General features: G+C 47.4%; 1 protein-coding gene across 1 annotated transcript; it reads left to right on the top strand.

Annotated features, from left to right (window-relative positions):
• Positions 1 to 2,977: 2,977 nt before the first annotated feature.
• EIF2B5 (eukaryotic translation initiation factor 2B subunit epsilon) lies at positions 2,978 to 22,435 on the top strand. Its single transcript, XM_080603851.1, has 16 exons — positions 2,978 to 3,183; positions 4,631 to 4,755; positions 5,443 to 5,628; positions 5,724 to 5,901; positions 6,949 to 7,029; positions 7,764 to 7,841; positions 7,921 to 8,233; positions 8,867 to 9,012; positions 9,326 to 9,464; positions 10,071 to 10,172; positions 10,843 to 10,950; positions 11,827 to 11,917; positions 12,650 to 12,773; positions 18,046 to 18,171; positions 19,683 to 19,793; positions 20,654 to 22,435. The coding sequence occupies exons 1-16, from the start codon at positions 3,031 to 3,033 to the stop codon at positions 20,717 to 20,719; spliced, it is 2,127 nt and encodes a 708-aa protein (XP_080459977.1). The 5' UTR covers positions 2,978 to 3,030; the 3' UTR covers positions 20,720 to 22,435.
• Positions 22,436 to 22,752: the final 317 nt, after the last annotated feature.

Here is a 22,752-nt window from a genome sequence, read left to right as displayed (position 1 = left end):
AGCCCTTTGGCTTTCCAAAAGAGACGTCGTCTTCTCTCTGGCTCAGCCATCACTTCTTACCAGCCACTGCTTATTTCTGAAGGGCGAGCCTCTCTGCGCTGACCTGCCTGGGAAGGGCTGTTCCCAGCTTCTTCTGCTGTGGAAATCCCCGTGGGCCAAAGCTGGAGAAGGGTTAGCTGAGAAAACAGGAGGCAGCTCTGCTCCTGTGTGCCACCGAACCACAGAATTTCACGTGGCTCAGTGCAGAGCGCAGAGCTGGGGGAAAATCCTCGACTCACGCAGGTGTTGAAGGGCAGGGGGCCCAGGGATGGAGGTGGTACCGGTGTAGCGGAGGTGCGAGAAGTTGTGTGGGGGCTAAATAAGAAAGAGGGGAAGGGCACGGGAAGTGGTTTTCCCCTGAAAGCAGTCTGCTGGTGTTTGTGCTGAGGCAGACCTCCTCGTGACGGGGAGCACTGGTTCCCGTGACGGCTCCAGCACCATCCCCTGATGGGAAACGGGTCTCGCTCTTCAGACTGAGCAGCCTCCGGGGTCATGAGGCTGGCTGCCTCCAGGACCGTGTGCCAAGGCCGGATGGCCACTGACTCATTTTCCCCGGGCAGGCTGTCCTCACTGAGCTGATGCGAGGAGCCTGCGCTGCCCGAAGCCCCGTCAGTCTCTGAGCGTGGTGGCGAGGTGAATCAGCACAGGATGGAGCAGAGTGTGAGCAGCAGAACCCGCACAGCACCGTTACCTGCGTGGGACCGTGTCTGTGAGCTGGGTGTGAGCACTGCCACCCCGGGGCTACTCGGGAAAGCAGCCGGTGAGGTATGATGAGCAATATAATCTCATGGTTCCCCCACGCACACCTCCCGTGATCTTCCTCACCGCGAGTCCCACCACCCTCGGGAACCCCTGCCACAAGTCCCTGTGGGTGGATGTGGAGCCCCAAATCTGTCTAAAATAGGCCCAAATTTGGAGCTGCCTGCCAAGGCTTAACGATACCCCAGGGGGCATCTTCTACACAGAGGGAAAAGCCAGGGAGCGACCAAATGATCAGAGAGGACAACAGACAGAAAAGAGAGAAGGGCTACACCTGTAGGGTCAGGGACTGGAAGGCAGATGCCCCAGGGAGCTGAGCATCCCCACAGTGCTCACTGTTCCCAGAGCTGCTATATTTTGCTCATTGATGCTCTGAAGGATGAAGGAGATGGAAAAAACCCTACAGTCCATGGGGCTTCCCATCCCCTTCCCAGCCACTGTGGGATATTGGGCTCGGTGGTCCTTCAGTGTAACACAGTACAGCCTCATTTCATTTTTTTTTTATTTTTTTTGTAATTTCAATTCTAAAAGCTCCCCTGGAATTATATCACTTTCAGAAAATATTTGTTGTGGGTGCTACTGGCCTGCAAGTCCCAACTGAAACCAAATGGAAATGTTTCTGCAAAGCCTGAGGAATATTTATCAGGCTGATTTTGAGTTCAGTTCATTAGCAATTACCTTGATTTGCTTTCCCCTGCTCCTGCCAATTTACCAGGGCAACGTCTTGGAAAGTCGCCTCATTTGGAGAGAACAGGATGCAATTAGCCAGATAATCTGCTGATTCTCCTGCCGAGCTCTGTGTGCCCTGTCCTGACACGGGCAGTGGCTGTGCACACTGGATCAGACCTGATTTCTGGCGCTGTTTATGCGCTTAATGCTACATAGGCAGGAAGGAAGATGCTGTCCTGCCCTCAGGCAATGACAAATCCACCTCTTGGTTAATTCCCCAAGCTGTAACCCCTGGGCTGAAACCATCTGGGAGCTTTTTTTTTTCTGGGGTTAGCTTCTTCGCTGTGGCAACACGATTCTCGAGGGGATGCGGATACCTATTTTTGAACATGATGGGAACAATTTATTTCTCCAGGGCAGCTCATTTTCATTTTCTCACTGTGTCCATCCTTGCCACTTTATTCCAAACAACTATCTAAGGTCAAGCAACTCCGCCACAAGGTGCGGCACAGCAGGGGCTCAGTCACAAGTTACCGGGGGCAGATGGCACAATGCAAGCGATGCCTGAACATTTTAACGGGAAATGGAAATTCAGGGAATACCCAATGCTGCAGTGTCCTTCGGGAGATGAAGAGTTGTTTCCTACTAAGTCAGTCGTGAATATGCAATTAAAACAGTGGAAAGGGGTGCTGCATCTTGCATACCACGTAGTTTTCCCACTAACAATCGAGCAAAGACCCCTCAGCCAGAGGGTTTGGGCTGAGGGGACAACGCTGGGACAGAACTGGAGGCCTGATGCCCACGTTGTGCCTCCCTTCATTTTCCTGTCAGCAGGGTGGATAGACCACGCTGTGTGTGGGGGCTGATAAATGTGTACCACATCCCACGCTGGGAAAGGGCCCTGTCTCGGAGGGAGGGGATGCAAGTGCCCGGGGTTTCTTTCTCGGCTGGCAACCGAACCGTGGATCAGCCTCTGGGTGGGCAGCGGGCGGGTGGGTGCGGAGCTGCTGGCGGATGAGAGCAGCGAGGGGCAGCGCAGGGCGTCACGGCAGGGTGGTTTGTGGGCAGCGAGGGAGAACGAGGAGCCGGGAGAGGCTGGTGAGGAGGCAGAGGGGGAGGACGACATGGTGCCACAAACCACGCCGCCTTTTCTCCTCAGGGGAAGCACCTCAGGGGGCCTCTGAGCCTCTCTGGGTCCCTGACAGAGGTCCCTCTCTGGGCCTCCCTTGGTGCTGGGTGCAGGGCACGGTGGGACAGACCCGCCATCGTGGTGGTTACACAAACACACACAGTGAAGCTGTAAATTACAGAAAGAGGTTTATTTCCAGAACAGGAACTCCTGCGGGGGAGCCTTCCTCAGGGGGCCCTCACAGGAGACCCCCCTCACAACACCCCCTCCTCCTCGCCCCCTCCGCGCGCACTGCGCATGCGCGCCCCCGTCCCCGCGCAGCTCGCTCCCCGCCGCCCTCGCGCCGTTGTGTCCCCGCCGGGTTCCCGTTGCTGCTTCCGGCGCGGGCCCGGAAGCGGAAGTGAGAGGGAGAAGCGAGGAGGCAGCGTGAGGAGATGGCGGCCCGCGGCGCTGCCAGGCGCGGGGCCGGAGCGGGGCCCGGCCGCGGCCCCGACCCGCAGGAGGAGCCCCCGCCGCCGCTGCAGGCCGTGCTGGTGGCCGACAGCTTCAACCGGCGCTTCTTCCCCATCTCCAAGGACCGGCCGCGGGTGAGAGCCGGCCCCGGGGCCGGGCCGGGCCGTGAGGGGGAGCGCGGCCCCTGGGCTGCTGCAGGGCCCCGCCGCCTTCCCTGGGGCGCGGAGCCGGGGGGAGCCGCTCTGCGTGCGGCCTGGGGCCTGCTGCTCGGCTCGTGCGGCAGCGGCGGGCGCGGGGGTGGGAAAAGGAAAAGAACGGGGCTGGAAAGCGAGTGGAAAAGTGTGTTAGGTACCCAAATCGGAGAGCTGTACGTGGAAGGAAGGAGCGCTTCCAGGTCTGGGCAGTGAGCCTACCTCCTCCGCTAATTACGGGCTTGTGGCGGTCACAGCCGCACACGCGGCATCAGGTCTGAAACAAAGCAGGACAAAAAATAAGCCAAAGGATGGTAAGCGCTCATTAGCTTGTAAATCAGTAACCGTGTTTAAAGGTATGGCCTGAATCTTAAATCAGAGTACTCAATTCACTTTAGATCGCATCTTACCCTCCCCCCCCCCCCTTTTCCCCTGGACACTCGTACTCCTGCGGCACCATCGCTCACGTCCAACAGGTTTTTCTTGTAGCAGCTGAAGCCTGAGTCAGGGAAGCGACGCGCTAGGATATGTGAGTTTTCTAGTCGGGCTTAGCTGAGTCCTCACGGAAGAGCTTTTGTTGTGGTTTGACCCAGCAGGCAGCTCAGCACCATGCAGCTGTTCGCTCCTCCCTCCCTGGTGCGGTGGGGGAGAGCATCAAAGAAAAGGTAAAAGTCATGGGTTGAGATAAAGGCAGTTAATAGGACAGAAAAGGAAGGGAGAATATTAATAATGACAAAAATATACAAAGCAAGCGATGCACAGTGATGCTCACCACTCACTGACCGATGCCCAGCCAGTCCCCGAGCAGTGGCTGCCCCCCAGCTCCTGACCAAGCCCCAGTTGTACTGCTCAGCACAGCTCCACGTGGTACGGGACGTCCCTCTGGCCGCTTGGGGCCAGCTGTCCTGCCTCTGTGCCCTCCCAGCTCCTCGTGCACCCCCAGCCTCCTCGCTGGCAGGGTAGCATGAGCTGCCAGGTCCTTGGCTTAGTGTCAGCACTGCTCAGAAGCAACTAAAACATCTGTGTGTTCTCAGCATTATTCTCATCCTAAACCTAGAACAGCACCATACCAGCTCCTACTAAGAAAATGAACGCTATCCCAGCCAAAACCAGGACAGGTTTATATGTGGTACCTTTGTTTTGCTTATGCCTTCCTCTGTGAAGTGAGCAGTGTCCCCTGTAGAACGCTAGAAACTGATACAAACTGTTATCAGTAGGTTCGTCCCTGGAGCGCCCCAACAGTTTGAACGTTTTTGATGAAAGGAGGTAGTGCAGTTATTCATTGATTTTTTTTCTGGCACTGCCAATGACCTTGTGCTCGGAGTTTGGGGGAGACTTGCTGATGCTGAGGTGCAGTGTTTGGTCAGTTCTCTGTGTGTCTGTTTTTTAGGCTCTTTTACCGATGGCAAACGTGGCCATGATTGACTACACCTTGGAGTTCCTAACAGCGACTGGAGTGGAAGAAACCTTTGTTTTCTGCTGTTGGAAGTCAGCTGAGATAAAAGAGCATTTACAGTAAGAATCTCTTCTCCTTTTTAGCTTGATCATGGAAAAAATTCTTCTGTCCTCCAGCAAGTTTAAAGGTCTTACATTGATTTCTCTGATCCTGCTGATGAACGCTGCGTGCTAGGTTCCCTTTCAAGGGACATCTCCTAACACGTCTCGGGAAAGACCATTCCTCCTGTGACGGAGTGTGGTTGTGCAGTGTTTCAAGAGGGCTGCCTGCTTGGGGGCTGCATTTATACTGGCATTTAACTATTCTGGCTTAAAAGCAGGGATTGCCTGGGTAGCCGTGTAAATTTCAGCACCGCTCCTTGCCTTGTGCTCTGCCTCGCTGTGTCACGCAGCACGTGGGAACGGTCTGGGCTGACAGCACCTCTGCCTCTGGGCGCTGAAAGGAAGCACACAATCTTTACCCTTTTCTAAGAAGAAAAGGGGTTGTGTGTAGCTTTTTTGTTTCTGTTGTCAAGTCTCGGCTCATTGGGAAGTCTGGTTTCCTAACTTCCCACAAGCTTTGGTCTCAGCCTGACCTCTTTCAGTTCATCTGCTGATAAACAGACGTGCCTGAGCCAGTGGCTGGTGTGCTTCCTGTGCTAGGATTCTCCCTGCATTCACTTCTGGGTGTCCCATGCACCATGTCCTCCTCAGTTCTCTGTAGGAGTAACTTTTTTGTGCCTTTCTGATGTGTTTCTCTCCTCTCAGAAAATCCAAGTGGTGCCGGCACACCTCTCCCAACACGGTGCGCTTTGTGACTTCCGACCTGTACCGCTCCCTTGGGGACGTGCTGAGGGATGTTGATGCCAAGTCCCTCGTTCGCTCTGACTTCATTCTGGTCACTGGGGACGTGGTGTCCAACTTCAATATATCCGCAGCCTTGGAAGAGCACAAGTAGGTGGTGAAAGAAACGCGTGCTCGCCTGGTGTGCTTGTCTGGGCTCTGATGGTCCGGAGAGGGATTTTAAAATTCTGCCCTCGTTTTTTCAGGTTGCGTCGTAAGATGGAAAAGAACGTTTCTGTGATGACGATGATTTTCAAGGAGTCCTCACCTGGTCACCACGCCAGGTGCAAGGAGGATGACATTGTTATCGCTATGGACAGTGCCACAAACCGCGTCCTTCACTATCAGAGAACCCAGGGGCTGAAACGCTTCCGCTTTCCTATGGTGCGTCTGGAACCTGATGGGTGGAAAAGGGCTGCAGTAGTGAAGTAGCCCAGCGAGGAAATCCTCCTTGAGGGAGGGCTGGGGAACTGTGCTTGCTGCTTCTTTTGGAGGAGCAGCTGATAGGAAGTAACTCTTGGTAAACTGGCTTCTTTTTTCTCTAACCTTTATGTAAGGCTGGGTGACATTGTGCTGGGATTCATTGCAGAGTTTGAAGATGGGGCAGGCATTTCTCAAAATTCGGTTTGCGTCCTTTTCTCCGTATGAAACAAGGGAGGTGGATGATTCATGTTGTCGCAGAGACTTGCAAATTGGGGTTCCTGTGCCACTGTCATACACAAACCGTTCTGAAGTGACACTGAGCCTGACACAGGGTGGAATAAAAGGAGGTGCAAGGTGTAGTACCTCTTATCACTTCCACCTGAACTGTTTCCCTAGAATAGTTAGGGGCTCTGCTAATAATGTACTAAATTCTCAGTACACATTGGTGGAGGCACTTTCTTCAGTGAGATAAATGGACCCTTTTCTTTTTCAAATCAGAAGAAAGACTATGAATATATCTGACATTTTCATCTCTAAATCGGTTATTGGTAAACTATTCCCTACCTTCAAATGAAAGCACAAATCATTGTCCAAAACAAAAAAGGAGGAGGAAAATAAAACCACCCCACGACTGTAAAAGTCCACGGGGGGTATGAAAGCCGTGAATATTGCATTTGGATTTATTAGTGTTCTTTGTACATTTGTAGCTTTTTAACAAATAAAGGTAAGGAACCTCCCAGGAAAAAAAAAAAAAGCAATAGTTTGATGTACCAGCTGTTCCTTGGAGAACTGCACTTTGTACGGTTGAGGCTGACTGATTCCCAGCTGTGTGTGTGACTGGGCTGTGCCTGCTATGCTTGTCTCAGGATAGATTGTGGACTTTTCTGATCTCCAGAACAGCAGCTAGCTTAAGTGTTTAATCAATGTGGTACCTCTGGACTGGGGAAGACTTTGGGGGTTCAGTGCTGCGTGCGACGCTCAGATCACCTGAATTTTTTCCTCTTCCAGAATCTGTTTCAGAACTCTATTGAGAACGTGGAGGTGCGCCATGACTTGCTGGATTGTCATATCAGCATCTGCTCTCCACAGGTGAGCTCTGCCCTTCCGAGGGTCTACAGTTCAATCTGCGTTGCTTCCTCGGTGCTCCTGACGTGCAGGGGGTGTGTGTGCCCTTGGTGTACTGGCTTTGAAAACCAGAACTCCCCGCTGTGCTCAGTGACTGAGCTGGGATCATGTGGCACAGCTCTGTGAGCCCAGCCTGTTCCTGCCATCCCCTGCTTGAGGCCAGGCAGAACTAACCTGTAGACGCACCAGGAGACCGAATGGCTGACTGGGCACAGGATGAAACCATGCTGGAAAGTAAGCAGTAGTAAAGTCCGTGGAGCAGATGTGATGCCTATACTGTGGAAAAGTGTCAGTACGTGCAAGCTGGTGCCACGTTAGGGTAATATGCAGGGCTGCTCCAGCCTAGGCTTAGTAATGGCTTGGTGACATCTCTCCCGCTTCTGAAAGAGCTGGTCTGCAGCTTTCCTTTGGGAGTGAAACTACAAAGCGAGGCTGGGCGGACTGCTTGGAGGTGCTAAAGTTATATGTTTTGCCCCTTCTGAAAACCAGAATCTGTTCATAGTCTGCGGTAGGAGGAAGAGATGGGAAGGTCAACACTCCTACCGGCAGGAATCAAAGCTTTATTCAAGGCAAGAGCATCACTTTCCTATACTGTATAACTCGTCTCTCTGAGAACCGCTGAACAGCCATTAATTAACTGGCTTCCCTGACAACTTTTTGTGTAATTATATTATGTCTTTACATTTTATTCCTGGCAGGTGGCTGAGCTTTTTACAGACAATTTTGACTACCAGACGCGGGATGACTTTGTGCGTGGTCTGTTAGTGAACGAGGAGGTAAGGAGAGGGATGTTAGGAGGGAGATCCTGTCACCTTGCATTGGAGAATACTCTGACGCGTCCCGTCCTGTTTCCAGGTCCTGGGGAACCAGATCCACATGCATGTAACGACAGAAGAGTATGGCGCCCACATATGCAACCTGCTAATGTATGAAGCTGTGTGCTCTGACATCATCAGACGCTGGGTTTATCCTTTGACTCCGGAGATGAACTTCACTGATGACGAGAATCAGAGTTACACCCATTCTAAACACAACATTTACCGGGGGGTGGATGTTAGCCTTGGTCACGGCAGCGTGCTGGAAGAGAACGTGCTCATTGGGCAGGGAACCGTCGTCGGCAGCAACTGCTCCATAACGAACAGTGTTATAGGGCAGAACTGTAAGATAGGTGAGTACCAGAATGGGGAGCATGCAGGGCGTGCCAGATAAGGGCACAATGTGTTGGGATTTTTTTTTACAAGATAAGTACATTTGGCTCCCAAAGATACTAGGTACTTGCTAAATTCTAATGGGAAAAAAGGAGAAAAGCTTAGTTTTCCAGGGGAGGAAATAGATAAAAATTTTCAGAGTACCTTAATGATGCCGAAAGGTGGGAAGCACTTCATGCAAATAAGTTGTTTCAGCAGAAGAGAATGCATGGTGTTTAATGACCTACGGTTATCACCACCAATATCCTGCAAATGAGGGGCATCATTTTTTGAGAGCTGCCTGCTGCCCCTTCTTTCTAGCTCTGGCTTGATTTTTCTTTTTTTTTTGTGATTTGGCTGTGTTTGTGCAAGACCAAGATGTCCATTGTTACTGTCAACTTCTTCACTCTCTGTGAGAACAAACTCAGCTTTTATCTTTGGTTAAGTGTCTGGAGGCCTATAAGGCCGTTTTTCTCCCTTCATCTAACATCTTTCATGCATCGAGGGCATTGTTCAGTCCTAGGTTCAGTAAGATGCTTTTTAGTGAACTCAGCAGGGTGGGAGAGCAGCAGTCTGCCTTGATGAAAATATTTGTACTTGATGGTGTATAACAGGTGATAAAGTCGTTTTGGACGGAGCTTTTCTCTGGGACAATGTACAGATAGCAGATAACGTGGAGATCTTCCATTCTGTTGTCTGTGATAATGCTGAAGTGAAGGAGGAAGTAAAGCTAAAGCCCCACTGTGTCCTCTCCTCTCAGGTGAGTTGTGTTTGTGTCTATATTGCTTTCTGCCTTTCTTGGCACTTCCTAGGCTTGTCCACTAAACCATACCAGAATACAGGGCTGCTCCAGGCCTTTCCTCAGAGATGCGGGGTATGCTGCCACTTTTTCTTCCTTTGGGCATTTTGGCTAGGTTAGCATGGTACATGGCCTAGCAGTGCTGATATCTGTCGTCACATTTGTTTGACTCTCTTGGAATAGCTTGTCTGGAGCTGTTACCCTCCCTGCTGGTGGCAGGACGAGGGAACAATCAGGGTGTTTCTTCATTAAAATATGTTGCACGTATTTGCAGGTAGTAGTAGGTCCTGGCATCACTCTTTCTGAGGGCACAGTGATCTCTCTGCACCCACCAGATGAGGAGGAAGAGGATGACGACCAGTTCAGTGATGACTCTGGCGTGAATAAGGAGGAGAATAAAGTCAAACTGAAAGGTACGAGAGTCTCTGGCACCACACGCTCAGGATGTGCAGAGGACTTTGCCCTCCATCTTCTGGGGTCTTTCCCTCCCTCACTCTAGATTCTGCAGTGCCAGGCTGGAGCTTAGTGCTTGCACAGGGCAAGCGAAGGTGTTCAGCTCAAGCTGGTCAGTGGGATGTTGTACCTCAGTATCCCAGCAATGAAATATGTGGAGACTCAGCTATTTTCCATTTTCCTGGAGTAGGAGCCTTGTAAGAGACAATAAGCTGGAGTTGAAAGAGATGTTCAGTTCAAGGCAGGTTGCAAGATTTATGTCCTTGTACCTGCAATGTGTCCAAGGACTTTGTCCTTGTGAGATGCTGTTTCTACCAGTCTCTTTGCTGAGGGATCTAAACATGCTCAACTGAATGCTACTGCTGTTGTGGGGGGTAAGTCAGTGGTCGCTTGTCAAGGCAAGTGGGAAGATAGAAGTGGAAAAACGTATACAACTTCAGGAATCCCAGCTCCCTCTCACTGAAGGATATTTAAGGGCAGTAGATGCAAGTTTTACCAGTCTATTTCAGGTTTACCCATAAGCAGGTCCAGTACCTCTACCTCCTAATCGCTGTTTCTTTTTTCAGGTTACAACAAAAAGGATGTAGGCTCAGAAGGCAAAGGCTATCTTTGGAAAGCAGATGACAAGAATGAAGAGGATGAAGAAGAGCAGAGACAGAGTCTATGGGGTAAGGAAGAGTTTCGTGTAGTCACCTGGGGATGGGCAGACAGACTTTGTGTCAGGGAAACTTGCTGAGAGGAACGCTGATAATCGTTCCCAGAATAAGGCCTGGACTCTGTGAAGGAGTTGGGCCTTCAGATAATGTATTTGTGTTTGAAGGTGAGGGGTTATTTAGAAAGGTGACAGACCAGATTCTCTCTTCCTATGCTCTATGGAAGATGGTTATAGTATCTTTGACTTACACAACGAACTTGACGAACACACACAGCTGTCTGTGCTGTGAGTGGCACACCACGGGCCACCAGGCCCTCCTGTCAAAGGGACAGAAGGGATAAGCTTTGGCTCTTCTGGGTTCTTCTGTTTTTCTTTCTGCTAGTGACAGCCTGCTGACACTGCTCTGTAATGAGTCAGCAGTCTGCACAAATGCATTTGCTTCTGTCCCTGTCCTTTGCTGTCTGCCTGTAGACTTTAAAAATAATAATAATAGTAACAATCCCAGTGCCAGCTGTAGTGTTCCCTCTGCAGCAGTTCTAACCATCTGGACCTGTGAGTAAAGCCTTTCTTGCAAGGACAGATGGTTGCTGACTTGATTGTGAAGTCCCTGGGACACCTGGTTCCACAAGCATCTGACAGCTGAAGCTTTTGAGCATTGAATGGTGTCTTCTCTTCCTCATCAGGCCCGGCTGTGCATTCAGAAGAAGAGAGTGAGTCAGACAGTGACCTGAGCATGGGCTCTGAAGAGCCAGACAGCCGGGCAGCATCCCCTCAGCTAGATGACATCAAAGGTGAGGGATGGGGCTATTGAGAGTGATGGTAAGTCTGCAGGTAATGCAGACAGTGAGGCTTGTGCTGCTCGCTCTGGGTGTGTTGGAAAGCCTGTGGATGGATGTAATGTGTTTGCTTCCTGACCTCACTTTCTGCATTTGCTACCCTGGTTTTTAATACTCGCTGTATTGCTATTGTACGTTAACTCAAGGCAGCCAAGGATGAGAAGGCAAAGATCCTTCATCATTCTCATGAACGCTGGGCCTTCGTGAAAAATGACTTCCCTGAGTCATCTGTTCAAATGGCAGTGTTGTTGCCTAAACTCAGATTGCGTGAAGATCCAGTGAAACTCCCTGTTCTGGAGAGCTTACTGCTGTAATTTTATTGGAGAATTAAATTTCCTTACAGGAACTGTTTCTTTTGGCAGATATACTTTGATTTTGTGTTTTAGGTTCACATGGATTTAAAAGGGGTTCAGACTAACCTGGGGAAAAAAAATACACGTTTTGCACCTGAAAGTATCTCCCCATGGGAAATTAACTAATAAATTCTGTCTTTGCTTTCATATCTTTAGTTAAAGGAAGGTCAGGTTGTCTGAATACGAAAGACTAGATTGTGAAAGTGTAATAGAAACTGCTGTAAAGGATCACAGAGATAAATAACTTTGTACTGGTTTGTGTGGTTAGATCAATGCTGTCTAGAAGGTCTTCTCCTTTATTTGCATGATACCACTATTTATAAGTGTAGTTGATGTGGGTTTGTGCCAGCTTATGGAGAGCAAATAGAGGTCTGCATCAGAATGCTTCCTTTGTTAAGGGCACAGTTTCTTTTGTGATGAAAGGGTTGAAGAATATGTGCTCTTCCTTGGCCTAACTACTTGTCCTTTCTTTCATTAGTCTTCCAGAACGAGGTTCTGGGTACGTTACAGAGGGGTGAAGAGGAAAATATTTCTTGTGACAACCTGGTCCTGGAAATCAACTCTCTCAAGTGAGTGTCCCCTTAAAAATGCTGTCCCTTATTCTGAACGGTTGTGTTTAACTGCAGATCTAGGAAGAGAACCATGTGAATACCCATGTTGATTGTTAAACAATAATTTTACCAATATTACAGCAGAGAAATGCAGATTAGAGTTCGTGACTGAATGATGACAGGAGTTGATGCATCTATAGCTTCCTCAATCGTTAAGCTTTTCCAGCCCCACTTCTGTAACGGGAGATTGAATTACTATTAAGTAATTATGGACTGAAGAGAGAGAGCCAGTTCTTGGCACAGACTTCTTGTAAGCTCATGCTCCTCGCATTGCAACATTCAACCAGCTGCCTGCAGCTGAGACTGTGCTGTGGTGTGACTTGTCCACTCTGTTTGTACAGCAGCAAGTCTGGAACATGTAATCAGAGTGCCTTTTACCTAGTATTTCTCAAATACAAACCTGTTTCCCTTCTTTTGCGCAACCATGTCCATGCAGCACTCTAGTAAATGTGAGGGTGCTGTCCCTGCCGCAGCTCGTTCCATGGTGATTGCAGATTTCCAGGGCTGTTGGCCTTACACGGGGCCTGATGCAATGCAAGGTGGCTTTATTACCTGAATGTTTTTTGGGGGGAGGAAACAAACAAAATTCTGGAACATGTAAGTCGAATCTGCTGCTGAATCTATGTGAGGAACCAGTCTGCAGAGATGTAGTGTGAAACTTTTTTTTTTTTTTGGTCTTTTTCCTTGCAGATATGCATATAACATCGGCCTGAAGGAGATGATGCAGGTGCTCAGTAAAGTGATTCTGGAGTTCCCGCTGCAGCAGCTGGATGCAAACCTGGACTCCCAGAACTATTTCTCAGCATTACTTCCTGTGAGTGCTGCTCCGTTTGACTCTTCTTGGGGCTTTTCTCTTAGTGTGTAGGAGTCTGAATGCATGAGGTTCTTTCTGGCTGAGAAGTCTTTTTGCTTAAGCCTGAAGCGACTTGAGCTCCTTGAGGTCATGAGCCTCTCTTTTCTTCCCTAGAAGTGAACTGAAACTATTGTACCTGCTTGACAGAAATCAGCTCAGGGCATAGGTGCGGGGAGCCCTACTTCAGTACCTCTGCTCATTTCTGTTTCCTGTGTGTGGTAGTAGAAGTGTATAACGTAGAAGAGATCAGAGAGGGACTGTTAGAGGATGTCTTTATAGGCCTGCATTCCAGGAATCCAGTTCTAATCCATCATAAGCCCTGTCCTTGGGGCAGCAGGGAGTTCTCCTCTCCCAGTGGGATCTTTTCCAAGGCATAACTTGTCTGCATACTGTAACCGGTGCCAATTTTTTCCAGCTAAATGCAGAGGTATAATCTTGTCTTTGAGTGAAGATACAGAGTTCTGTTGTGTCTCTAAAGAGTTGGTTTGTCTCTGGGGTTGTATAATTGGGTGAGAGCGATTTCTGTTTCCTGGCTTTAGGATTTATTTAGGATCTGCTTTAAAAAGCAGGCAGCTTCATGTTAATGGTTTTGTTGATCCAAGCTGAAGGCATTGTAGTGATTTTTCTCTTTGCTATAGTGTATTTGTGTGTTTTGAGTTCACAAACTCTACATGCTACATAGGTGCTCTTTTAGCTCTACATGTTACATAGGTGCTCTTTTAGAGTAAATGTATCTGACACCTGCTTGTCTCCTACAGAATTTAAACTAGTCCTTCCCAGAGCTAAAGAGGAACACTAGGCATCTTCATCGTCCTTTCTCAGAGGAAGTGTCAGCTTTCTTGAAGCTAATGGAGAAGGGTAACAAACTGATTATGTAGGTGTAATCACAGCACTTAATTCATCTCCTGGATCTGTGAAGATGCCTTCTGTAGGAAACATCCAGGCGAGCTGATCTGTTTATTAGATGGCCCGATGAGGTTGTGCTATGCACTCTGCTTGCTTTTGTTCATTTTTCCAGTCAGTTTTCTGAAGTAAGTTGTCCTGTCCTGGAAAAAGATAGTCCAAAGAGGACTGAAGAGAATGTTACAGCAGGTGTAAGACTCTGTGGAAAGCAGTATATCTAGGCAACAGGGTGTGTAAAGTTGGTAGCTATATAAGATGATTTTGTGGTTGTTTGGGTTTTGTTTTGTAAGCTAGGATATGGCATCTTTCTGTGTCCTTGATTGGGGTCCTAACAGGGCAAGAGTAGGACAGGAGAGTTTCAGTGCAACATCCAGTCAGAAGAGGCTCTAGTCTGAGATAAAGGGTACTGTATAAATGAATAATGTTTTGCGTAATTGCCCCCAAACCCTTTGAAGCTAAAGACAATGGAAGTACATGCAGAGCTTACCTCTGGGTAACTTTGTTGATACATATGTCATTGTAGGAAAGCTGGTGTTCGTGCTTGCCAGCAGAGGCCGCGGTCAAAAAAACCTTTAGCGATATGCAATAATAATGAAAATGTATTCAGGGTGACTATGCCCTGTGTCATGGACAGGTGGAACTTCTTCAGGCAGGGAATTGTATGTGATGTGCATGTATGGAACACAAATATCTTTGGAATTAAAAAAGAGATTCAAGTGTCAAATCAGTTGACCATCACGGCAGGCAATGGTTCCCGATGTTCCTGGTTAAAGAGCAGCCAGCAAGTTTCCTAGAGTATCCTTCTCTGGGAGAATTTGGTGCCTCGGTGGTGCTGGCTTTCAGTACTGATATCAGCAGGCAGGCAGTGTCCTGGTGAGGCACACAGTTACCGTTGCATTGCACACATAATGTTATTCACTGTTATAATAACTAAATGTTAGAGTTGAGATGTGCCTCTGACAGAAGTACAGAGTTGTCCTTTGAAGGCTTGAAAAGCAGACACCAATGGTCTTCCTGCACAGCAGCTTGTGCTTATTTACCCACGGTACTCTGAAGAGATCGGTTCTTTCAGGCAGAATATGTGTTTGTACAGTATCTGAAAAAGTAGAAAAGTGTTTTTTTCTGCAGAGAATAATTAGTGGTTGCCTAATTAGTAAAAAGTATAGTGTTTTAAGTTACTAATACTTATTATACCCTGAGAATTTCAAGCACTAGCTTGGTATAGGTGAGTGCATAATGAGGATGTAGCTGAAGTGTGTAGCTGTGCAGCTAGAATGGCCTCAGTCGATGGTTGTATTAGGCTGAGATCTGCTTGTAATGGTTTATGTATGGCAAAGTTATTTTGTATGAGATGGAAATAGTTGAATTCTGAGAGTGTTGAATATCGGAAGCTTACTGAACTTTGTAGGACTGATTCTCACTCTCCTTGTAGCTCAGTGCTAGTGAAAAGATGCTAAAGGAAGATGGGTTGTTTGTGTTAGAGCAATGGTAGAGCAGTCCCAGACATCTCAGGAGGGGAAATTGTGGAAATGCCATTGTTATGATGTATGGTTTGACTTGAAACCACAGTATGTGCTCTGAAGTGTTGGCCCCTGAGCATGAAGCTCGTAAGTGTTGCAGCAATTTTAGGAAATAAGCATCCGGTAAAGGATATGCCCATGGGTATTTTTTTCAGATGAAATGTGGAGGCTTGAGAAATAGTTATTTAGTTTGATGTATGTCAGGTATCTCGTTTGGTTCTTGTACAAGTTGTAAAGCAGAGACAGTACAGAAAACATGACCTTTCCCAGACTGTAGGCACGATTTGAGGGAGTGTGGCTGACATTGCCGGTAAACTGAAGGCTGTGCATCTGTTGTCACTGAAGCATCAGCAGACAATAGGTGAGGATGTTTAAAAGGAACCACACGAGGCAGTTTGGCGATTCAGCTTGTCAGCTGGCCTGTGTCTGCACTGCCGCCCAGCAGCTAGCATGTATGGTGCACCTCTGTGGGGGTCTGTTTGGGAGCCATCGTCTTCTGTAATATCACAAAACAGGTTTGTATGTTCAGGGAGCAGGTGGATCCTTGCTTTCACTGGAGAAATTTCTGGGGGTCAACTCAGATGCTGTTAAGGCAAAACAAGGTCAGAAGGCTTTCACAAACAAGGCACTCACAGGCTTTGTCCCGTATGCTTTCCACACATTTCATGGTGGTGTTCTGTCTGGAGGTGGGGGTAAAATAGGCCTGGTCTTGAGGCTGTTCTGGCACAAAAAAAGTGAATCACAAGCCTCTTTGAAGATGAAGTTGATGTGGCATCACTGACCAGATCTGTTTTTTTGTTTTGTTTTTTTTTTTTTTTTAAAAAAAAAAAAGAACCAACTTGTCAGAGGAATTTGATTGCTTTCTCCAGGTTGTAGTTTGTTTGTAGGTCTCTACAGCCCTCTCGGCTATCTCTTAATTTTGCAGTATCTTTTCAATCTAAAATAACTGCAGGCTTCTAATCTGCCAGTTCAGATTTTTCTGAAACTCCCAACACAGCCGCTGTGGTCATGCAGTCTCACGTGCATCTTTTTGCAAAGAGCTCTGTTGGGCTGAGCCTTCCTTTCCCCATTAGCACCAGTTACAGTAACAGTGCATGTTCCCAACCTGAGATGGTATTTTTTTTTTTTCTCCCTTTCCCAGCAATAGGCACATCGGATTGAGTGCTGAGGTTGTGAGAGTTCATAGCTCTGCTTTCTTTATAAATTACTTTTAAAAATTTCATAACTTCTGGTTAGAATTGTATCAGCTTGTGATTTAAAGATGTTAACAGTAAGGTATTACAAAATATTTCTTAGCCTGGAAGGAACTTGCTAGTAGCTGTGCTGCATTTGAGGTGAAGAATTCCAAAGAAGAAAAAAAATGCAGGAAATGGTTGGAGAAGAAGGAATAGTGTTTAGGATTAAGCATTTTGCTAAAGGTTAGAATAATTTTTGGAAATACGTCATGCAGCTCTCAGCTTTTTGTTGTAATACCATGACAATTAGGATCATTCTGTGCTCTTACTGTTGTCCCTTCAGCCAGTCAATATACTATATGGATCAATCCATTTGTGTTAATCTTCCTTTTTTTGTGTCTGTTTGAGGCATGCTAATTCATGAATGGCTGCAATAATTGAAGAGGTGGCGGAATGTAGTGCTATTGAGTTGATGACCAGTATTTCCTAGCACAGGCTGTGTCGACAGCCCCCAGTAGCTTGGGTTCTAGCTCCACTGTTTGTCATGGAGCTCTCCCTCTGGCAAGGCTACTACTGCCTGTTAACAGTTGTTCTGGACAGAACAGTGCTGATGAACCCTGGATGTAGGTGACTCAGAGATTCAACACATCCCAGTTCCCTAAGAAATACAAATACCTATTTCTCTTCCAAACAGACTGTGTGAGTGTGTTCTGTAAGGAGGCACTGTGTTGAAGGCATGGCAAGACCACGTATCTGCATGAGCATACCAATGAAATAGCTACAGTATTTTCATGGGATGGCTTGGTCATGATGTGGCCAATGAGGAATTTTTGTATCTTATCATCCTCGCTCTGTTATCTTAAAACTTTTATGGACAAGGCTGCATCTTTATTACCTCCTATCCTGGGTTCAGGTCAGTCTGTGCTGCTCTGCAGAGCTTTCCCTGCTGCTTGCTTTTCAGATGTGTACAAGTGAAAGAGCTGTGGGGAACTTGGCCAGAAATACTGTTTGAAGAGGCAGCACCAAAATCATTAAACGAAAGGCTTCATCAAAAATAAGCCTTGGAGTAGATAAATGGGATCCACTAGTAGTGAAACAGTTTCTTGGCATTCATCCTTTCTGCCCATTCCCTGCAGCAGGCTCTAGGTTTCAAGCAAGTCTGTAGACACACATAAAACATGTGACTTGCAATTAGGAACTTTTTTAAATCTTAGTTCTTATTTGCTCTTTTGCTTTGCGGGAAAGTGCAACTGAAATGTTAGCTGCCCTTGGGAGAAAAGTTTGAGAGCATGTATATACCTCTCCTTATTGGTCTGCTGTGATGTGATTTTCTTTGAGTAGCAGACTCCATTAAACACATTTATTGTGATTGCCTAGAATTCCATCCAGAGAAGCAACACCAAGAAAGCTAACTGATGTTCTTAAAGCTACTTGGCAATTCCATGTCCTTTCTGCACACGGCGTAATAGTGTCTGTTTAATGGACAGAGAGAGGCAAACACATTAACTGGCTAGCTGAAGGGTTTCATAAAATGCTGTCCTGGGTCAGTTTCTCAGTGCAGTACATCTGAGAAGCTGGGCTGAGTGCACACATCCATCTCATAGCTCAGGAACAATTTGTGCTTTTTCCCTGCAGCTGCTGAAGAACTGGACCCCGTTGTTTAAGAACTACATAAAACGTGCGTCAGATCACTTGAATGCCTTATTTGCCATTGAGGAATTCTTCCTGGAACATGACAGTCTTTGCACATCAATAGCTAAAGTGAGTATCTGCTCCCAGCTCGGAGGACCTGTTTTTGCTGGATTCATGGTGAAACGCATCCTGTTCACATCATCAGCTTGTCTGCTTTAGAGGAGAGAAATGTGGGGTCACAGTGCAGAGCGTGTATAGGAAATCCATCTATAACGATTGCTTTTAAAAAAGAAAATAAAGTTCTGTGTCTCAGAGTGAGCACTGCAGAGGGTAAGTATTCGTTACCACCATGAAGCCTGAAGGGAGCTATTCTTTTGCAGCTTCTAACCCAGATACCCTTGTGTGGTGCTGGAAGAGAGGTGAGGCCAGGAACTTGTTTCAGGAAGAGCTTAACTTCATTTGTCTCTGCATGGTCCCTGGGATCGAACTGCCAAATGGTTTATGCTGCTTGAGAGTGCAAAACTGGGAATAAGGGCAAAATTTCTTATTCAGGCTGACCTAGTTGTGAAACTGGGAATAAAGAGCAGCTGACATGGTTTGTTACCTATCCTCCCACTTCAAGAGTTTTCAATATATCCCTGCACAATCCTCCTTCACAAATATTTTGTCCCTGTGTTCTTTCTGTCATCAGACTAAGTGCATTCGGTTTGAATTGCAAGTATTTTCCTTCATCAGCCTCAAGAAGCCCCTGTCTTTTGGAAGAGCTCTCCTAGGGCCTGCTTAACTCTTGGTTCCTCAAAACAGAGTAATCTTAACTTCTGCCACCAGTGCCTCTGGCTAATGGCAAAGCACTTAGCATGGAGCTGAGCCAAAAGCCTTTGGTTTGGTGAGCCAAAATGTCATTGAATTACAGCAATTGTTTGGCATGTGTCCATTGTTCTAGGAGCTTGGGTTTCCCTGGAGGCTGAGAATTGAAATGACACTTTATATTTGGAGTTGGCAGACGGCTTTGTCAGTGCTCTGCCGCGAGGAGACCAACTGCAAAGTGCTTGCTCTGCCTGAGCACAAAGGCACCCTGAGAAAGCACGACTGCGTCTTACCCTCGCTGCGCTGGGCAGGGGTTTGAGCTGGTGAATGACCAATTGCTTTGACACCTGCCATAAGGTGCTTTTCAGAGAGAACTGACAGGACGAGGGAGCCTGGGGCAGGGTGGATGGATTCACGCTCTTCTCTGCGTACGTCACTGCTGTGCGTATCTGGGCCTGCATAAGAGTGGCTTATCTGATCTGCTTTGGGGATATTTTTGGGGTGCTTTAAAAAGCGAAATATCTTGAACTGACCCCCTCTGTGGCCTCTTGTTGCCCACAGTTCTCAAGCATACTCTGCAGCCGTAGAGCTGAAGGTGATGGGGCTTGAACTTTGACTCGGTACGTGTCATAGCATCCAGCTTCCAGGAGCATAGGGCTTGACAGGGGAAGTACAGTTATTTTTAATAATAAAATCAAAATTAAACAGACTGATTGCCTTCTGTTGAAGATGGAGCTGGAAGACACAGATTATGTGCAAACTCTGTGCTTGGACATGAGCTAGTCCCAAAAGACTTTATAAAGAGCCCTGTTGCTCTTTTTTAATCAATGCAGGTGTTGATGACATTTTACCAGCTGGAAATTCTGGAAGAAGATGTAATTCTCAACTGGTTCTCTCTGCGGGACACATCTGACAAGGGAAAGCAGCTTCGTAAAAACCAGAGGGTAAGTCCCAAAGGTGTCTTTTTTTTTTTTTTAAAAAAAAAAAAAAGCAACATCTGGTAAAAGAACCTTGGAGTTCAGTGCCACTGTCACCTTCTGTGGAGCAGCTGCTGTTACATGGTAGGCCAGTAATGCACCGGTGTATTGAGTGCTAAACAACGCAACTTTGTTCTCCAGAGCGGATGTTTCTGTGCGTTCTGCCATAATCATCCTCTTTCAACAAGGAATGGAGGCAGTAGGAGAGGGATGTTGTTTTAAGCGGGGTCTGTAGCATAAGGCCAGCACTTTCTGGAGGAGCAGCACGGTCTCTCTAAGCCAACACCCATTTGAAATGGGCTTTAGGCCAATGCCCTGTTTGCTGGCCCCATGCAATTCCTTTGAAGCTTTCATTCCTGGCTTACCAGCCCCTTCGCATATATTTTGAAGCGTTTGCTGTACTGAGTGGTTTCATTTGGCTTGTGTTGCAAGGGAGCATATAAACTTCCCCCTTCCATCAGACAGAACTTTATGCTGCAGTTTGGCTGAGCCCTGTTCCAGTCCTCCTCCCTGGATTTGGACGAGTTGGAGGGGAAGAAGGCCACCTCTGAGGAACTGCGGCTTTGTTTAAACCTTTGCTTTGTTTATAAACCTTTGCAAAGTCAACTGGTAGTATAGGTCAGCAGTGCTTTCAATGGCATCCCAGTTGGTTTTCATCTGAACTTGTGTGTCTCTTCCTCAAATCTGCCTCTGTTTTTATGTTTTATAGAAACACCCTTTCTCTTTCTTGTGTGTGATAGCAGTCCTCACTGACACGATATAGTTGTTGAGCGTTCCCAGCACCTGTTTGTCACCTGTTACCCACCTACATTTCATTCTCTCTGCAGCTCCAGAAGTTTATCCAGTGGCTGGAGGAGGCAGAAGAAGAGTCGTCTGACGGCGACCAAGACTGACACGGTGGCTTGGCATGAGAAGAGGCACTCTCACTGCCTTTCCGGGCCAAGTGGGCAGGGCAAGATCAGTGCCAGTGCATGGTGTGTAGATGTGGGGCCTGACATCGAAGTGACTGACAATCCCATCATTAATTATGTTGTGCATTCCCAACTTTGCCACTTCCTTCCCTCCCTCACTTGTCTAGTGGCACGTTATGTTGGATGGTTGTAGCACAGTGTAATAACCATACGGGAAAAGCAGGAGGTGGTGATACCTAGAATCCCTCTGGAGCCCGGATATGGTATACTATAAGCTATATTTTGGAAGCTCCTTGTTACTAGTACAAAAGGAGCAAACAGATGCAAATGCATCGCCCGTATAAACCTAACCATTGGGGTTGTGGAAGAGTGGTCGTACAGATAAATTATTTGGAGTCCTTATTGCTTCTGGAGCTCAGAACTGCTGAAGAGACACTGGCAAGGTTGGTAAGTAGGAGCATGTGGATGAGGATCTGGAGTGCGGGACCGAGTTTCCAGAGTTCCTGTGCCTGGAGAAGATGCAGTTGTCTTAGGATGCCCAAGGCATTTTGCAGCCCAGAAGGCACTTCTATGATCTTGATGAAAGGAGAATCTCTTGCCATCTGCTGTGCTAGGATCTAACACGAGGTTGCACAGTGGAGTTGGTAATACCATGTGTTTCCTCTTTCTTTAGAACAGGGTCATAGGTACTCAGCTTCCCCAACAGGGGTTGGCTAATAGTGGATGCACACTGGTCAATGAAATGCTACATGGTTTACCACATCTTAGATGTGATATGTCTGCTGCTCATCCCCAGCTGTACATCTCTTCCCCCCCTTTATTTTCTTTAGTAAAAAGGGAGCAGAGAGAGCAGAGATGCCTGGCTTCTCCTGCTGTACAACTACACTCATGTTTTGCTCTGAGGGCACTGATCGTACCAACTCCTTTAAGGAGAACGCAAGTTCCTAAGTTCTGCTCCAATGTGAAAAAGAGCGGATGGTATCTCCTTGAACTGCACGTGCTTTGTGTTTCCAAATGATTTTGGTTATATAAGCTTTCTTCCTCAAACTTACGTCTTTTTATTTGAGAACTTCCCCTTCCTCAGACAGCAGGGAAAGTGCTGCAAACCCATTGTAAAGGTCAGCAGCTGCAGAGCTGCTCGGCGTGCAGCAGGGAACGAGCGTGCCTCTGGCGCTTTGTTGCCAGCACGATGTGTGGCAGGCAGCAGTAAGGCCTTTAAGAACCACTTGCTTGGAAATGTCGCTGTGCTGCGTTCTTCTCTGCTCTTATAAAGAACAGAGCAAAAAAAAGGCCCAGTGGGAATCAGCTTGTGTTCGTAGGTGGGTTATATGTTGGACGTGCTGACCTTGCCTCTGTCCCTTCAGGAGGAGCATGGAATAAATCCCTTGCGAGGGGGGTTGGAATATGCACTGGAGCTGCCCACTCAGGATATTTACTTGGCCGTTCCGTGGTGCCACAACTGTCAGTGAGGGGACAGTGTTGGATGCTGGAGGCCAGGGGTGCTGCCTCTTCAAAACCGATGTTCAGCCAGGGCGATCTTGTGCACTCACACTATCAGTTGCCAGGACTGTGCGTAACTGTGCTTGTTTTCTGACATTGCAAACTCAGTCTTGTAAATGTTGGGGAAATAGTTGGTATCTGAATTTTCTGTATCTGCCAATATTTAATTCAGGGAGCAAATAAAAACTATCCTGGTGATACTGGCCTGCTTGCTTTGTTGGAATCCTGTGTGTCCTGTTGTCCGTGCTTGAGCAGAGCCTAGAGGTAAGCTAAGTAACGCATTTCTACTTTTCCTCAGGAGATTTCAGGCACATATTAAGCGGGTAAGAAGTGAGCACACAATGGAATTGGTATAAATATTCAGTGATAGCCCATGACCTCGTTATTTAAAAGTAGAGAACAGTTTGTTAACACTTGAACATAGAATCCTGAAATCGGTGAGATTTGTTTTTGTACAGGATTGTGTTGCAGAGATGAACCTTAAATCCTATGAAACCTGTTTTCCTAGCCATGAT

The sequence above is a fragment of the Anser brachyrhynchus genome (genome assembly GCF_964034855.1).
Source record: "Anser brachyrhynchus genome assembly, chromosome: 9".
Taxonomy (NCBI): Eukaryota; Metazoa; Chordata; class Aves; order Anseriformes; family Anatidae; genus Anser; species Anser brachyrhynchus.
This window is presented reverse-complemented; position numbering and strand designations above follow the sequence as displayed.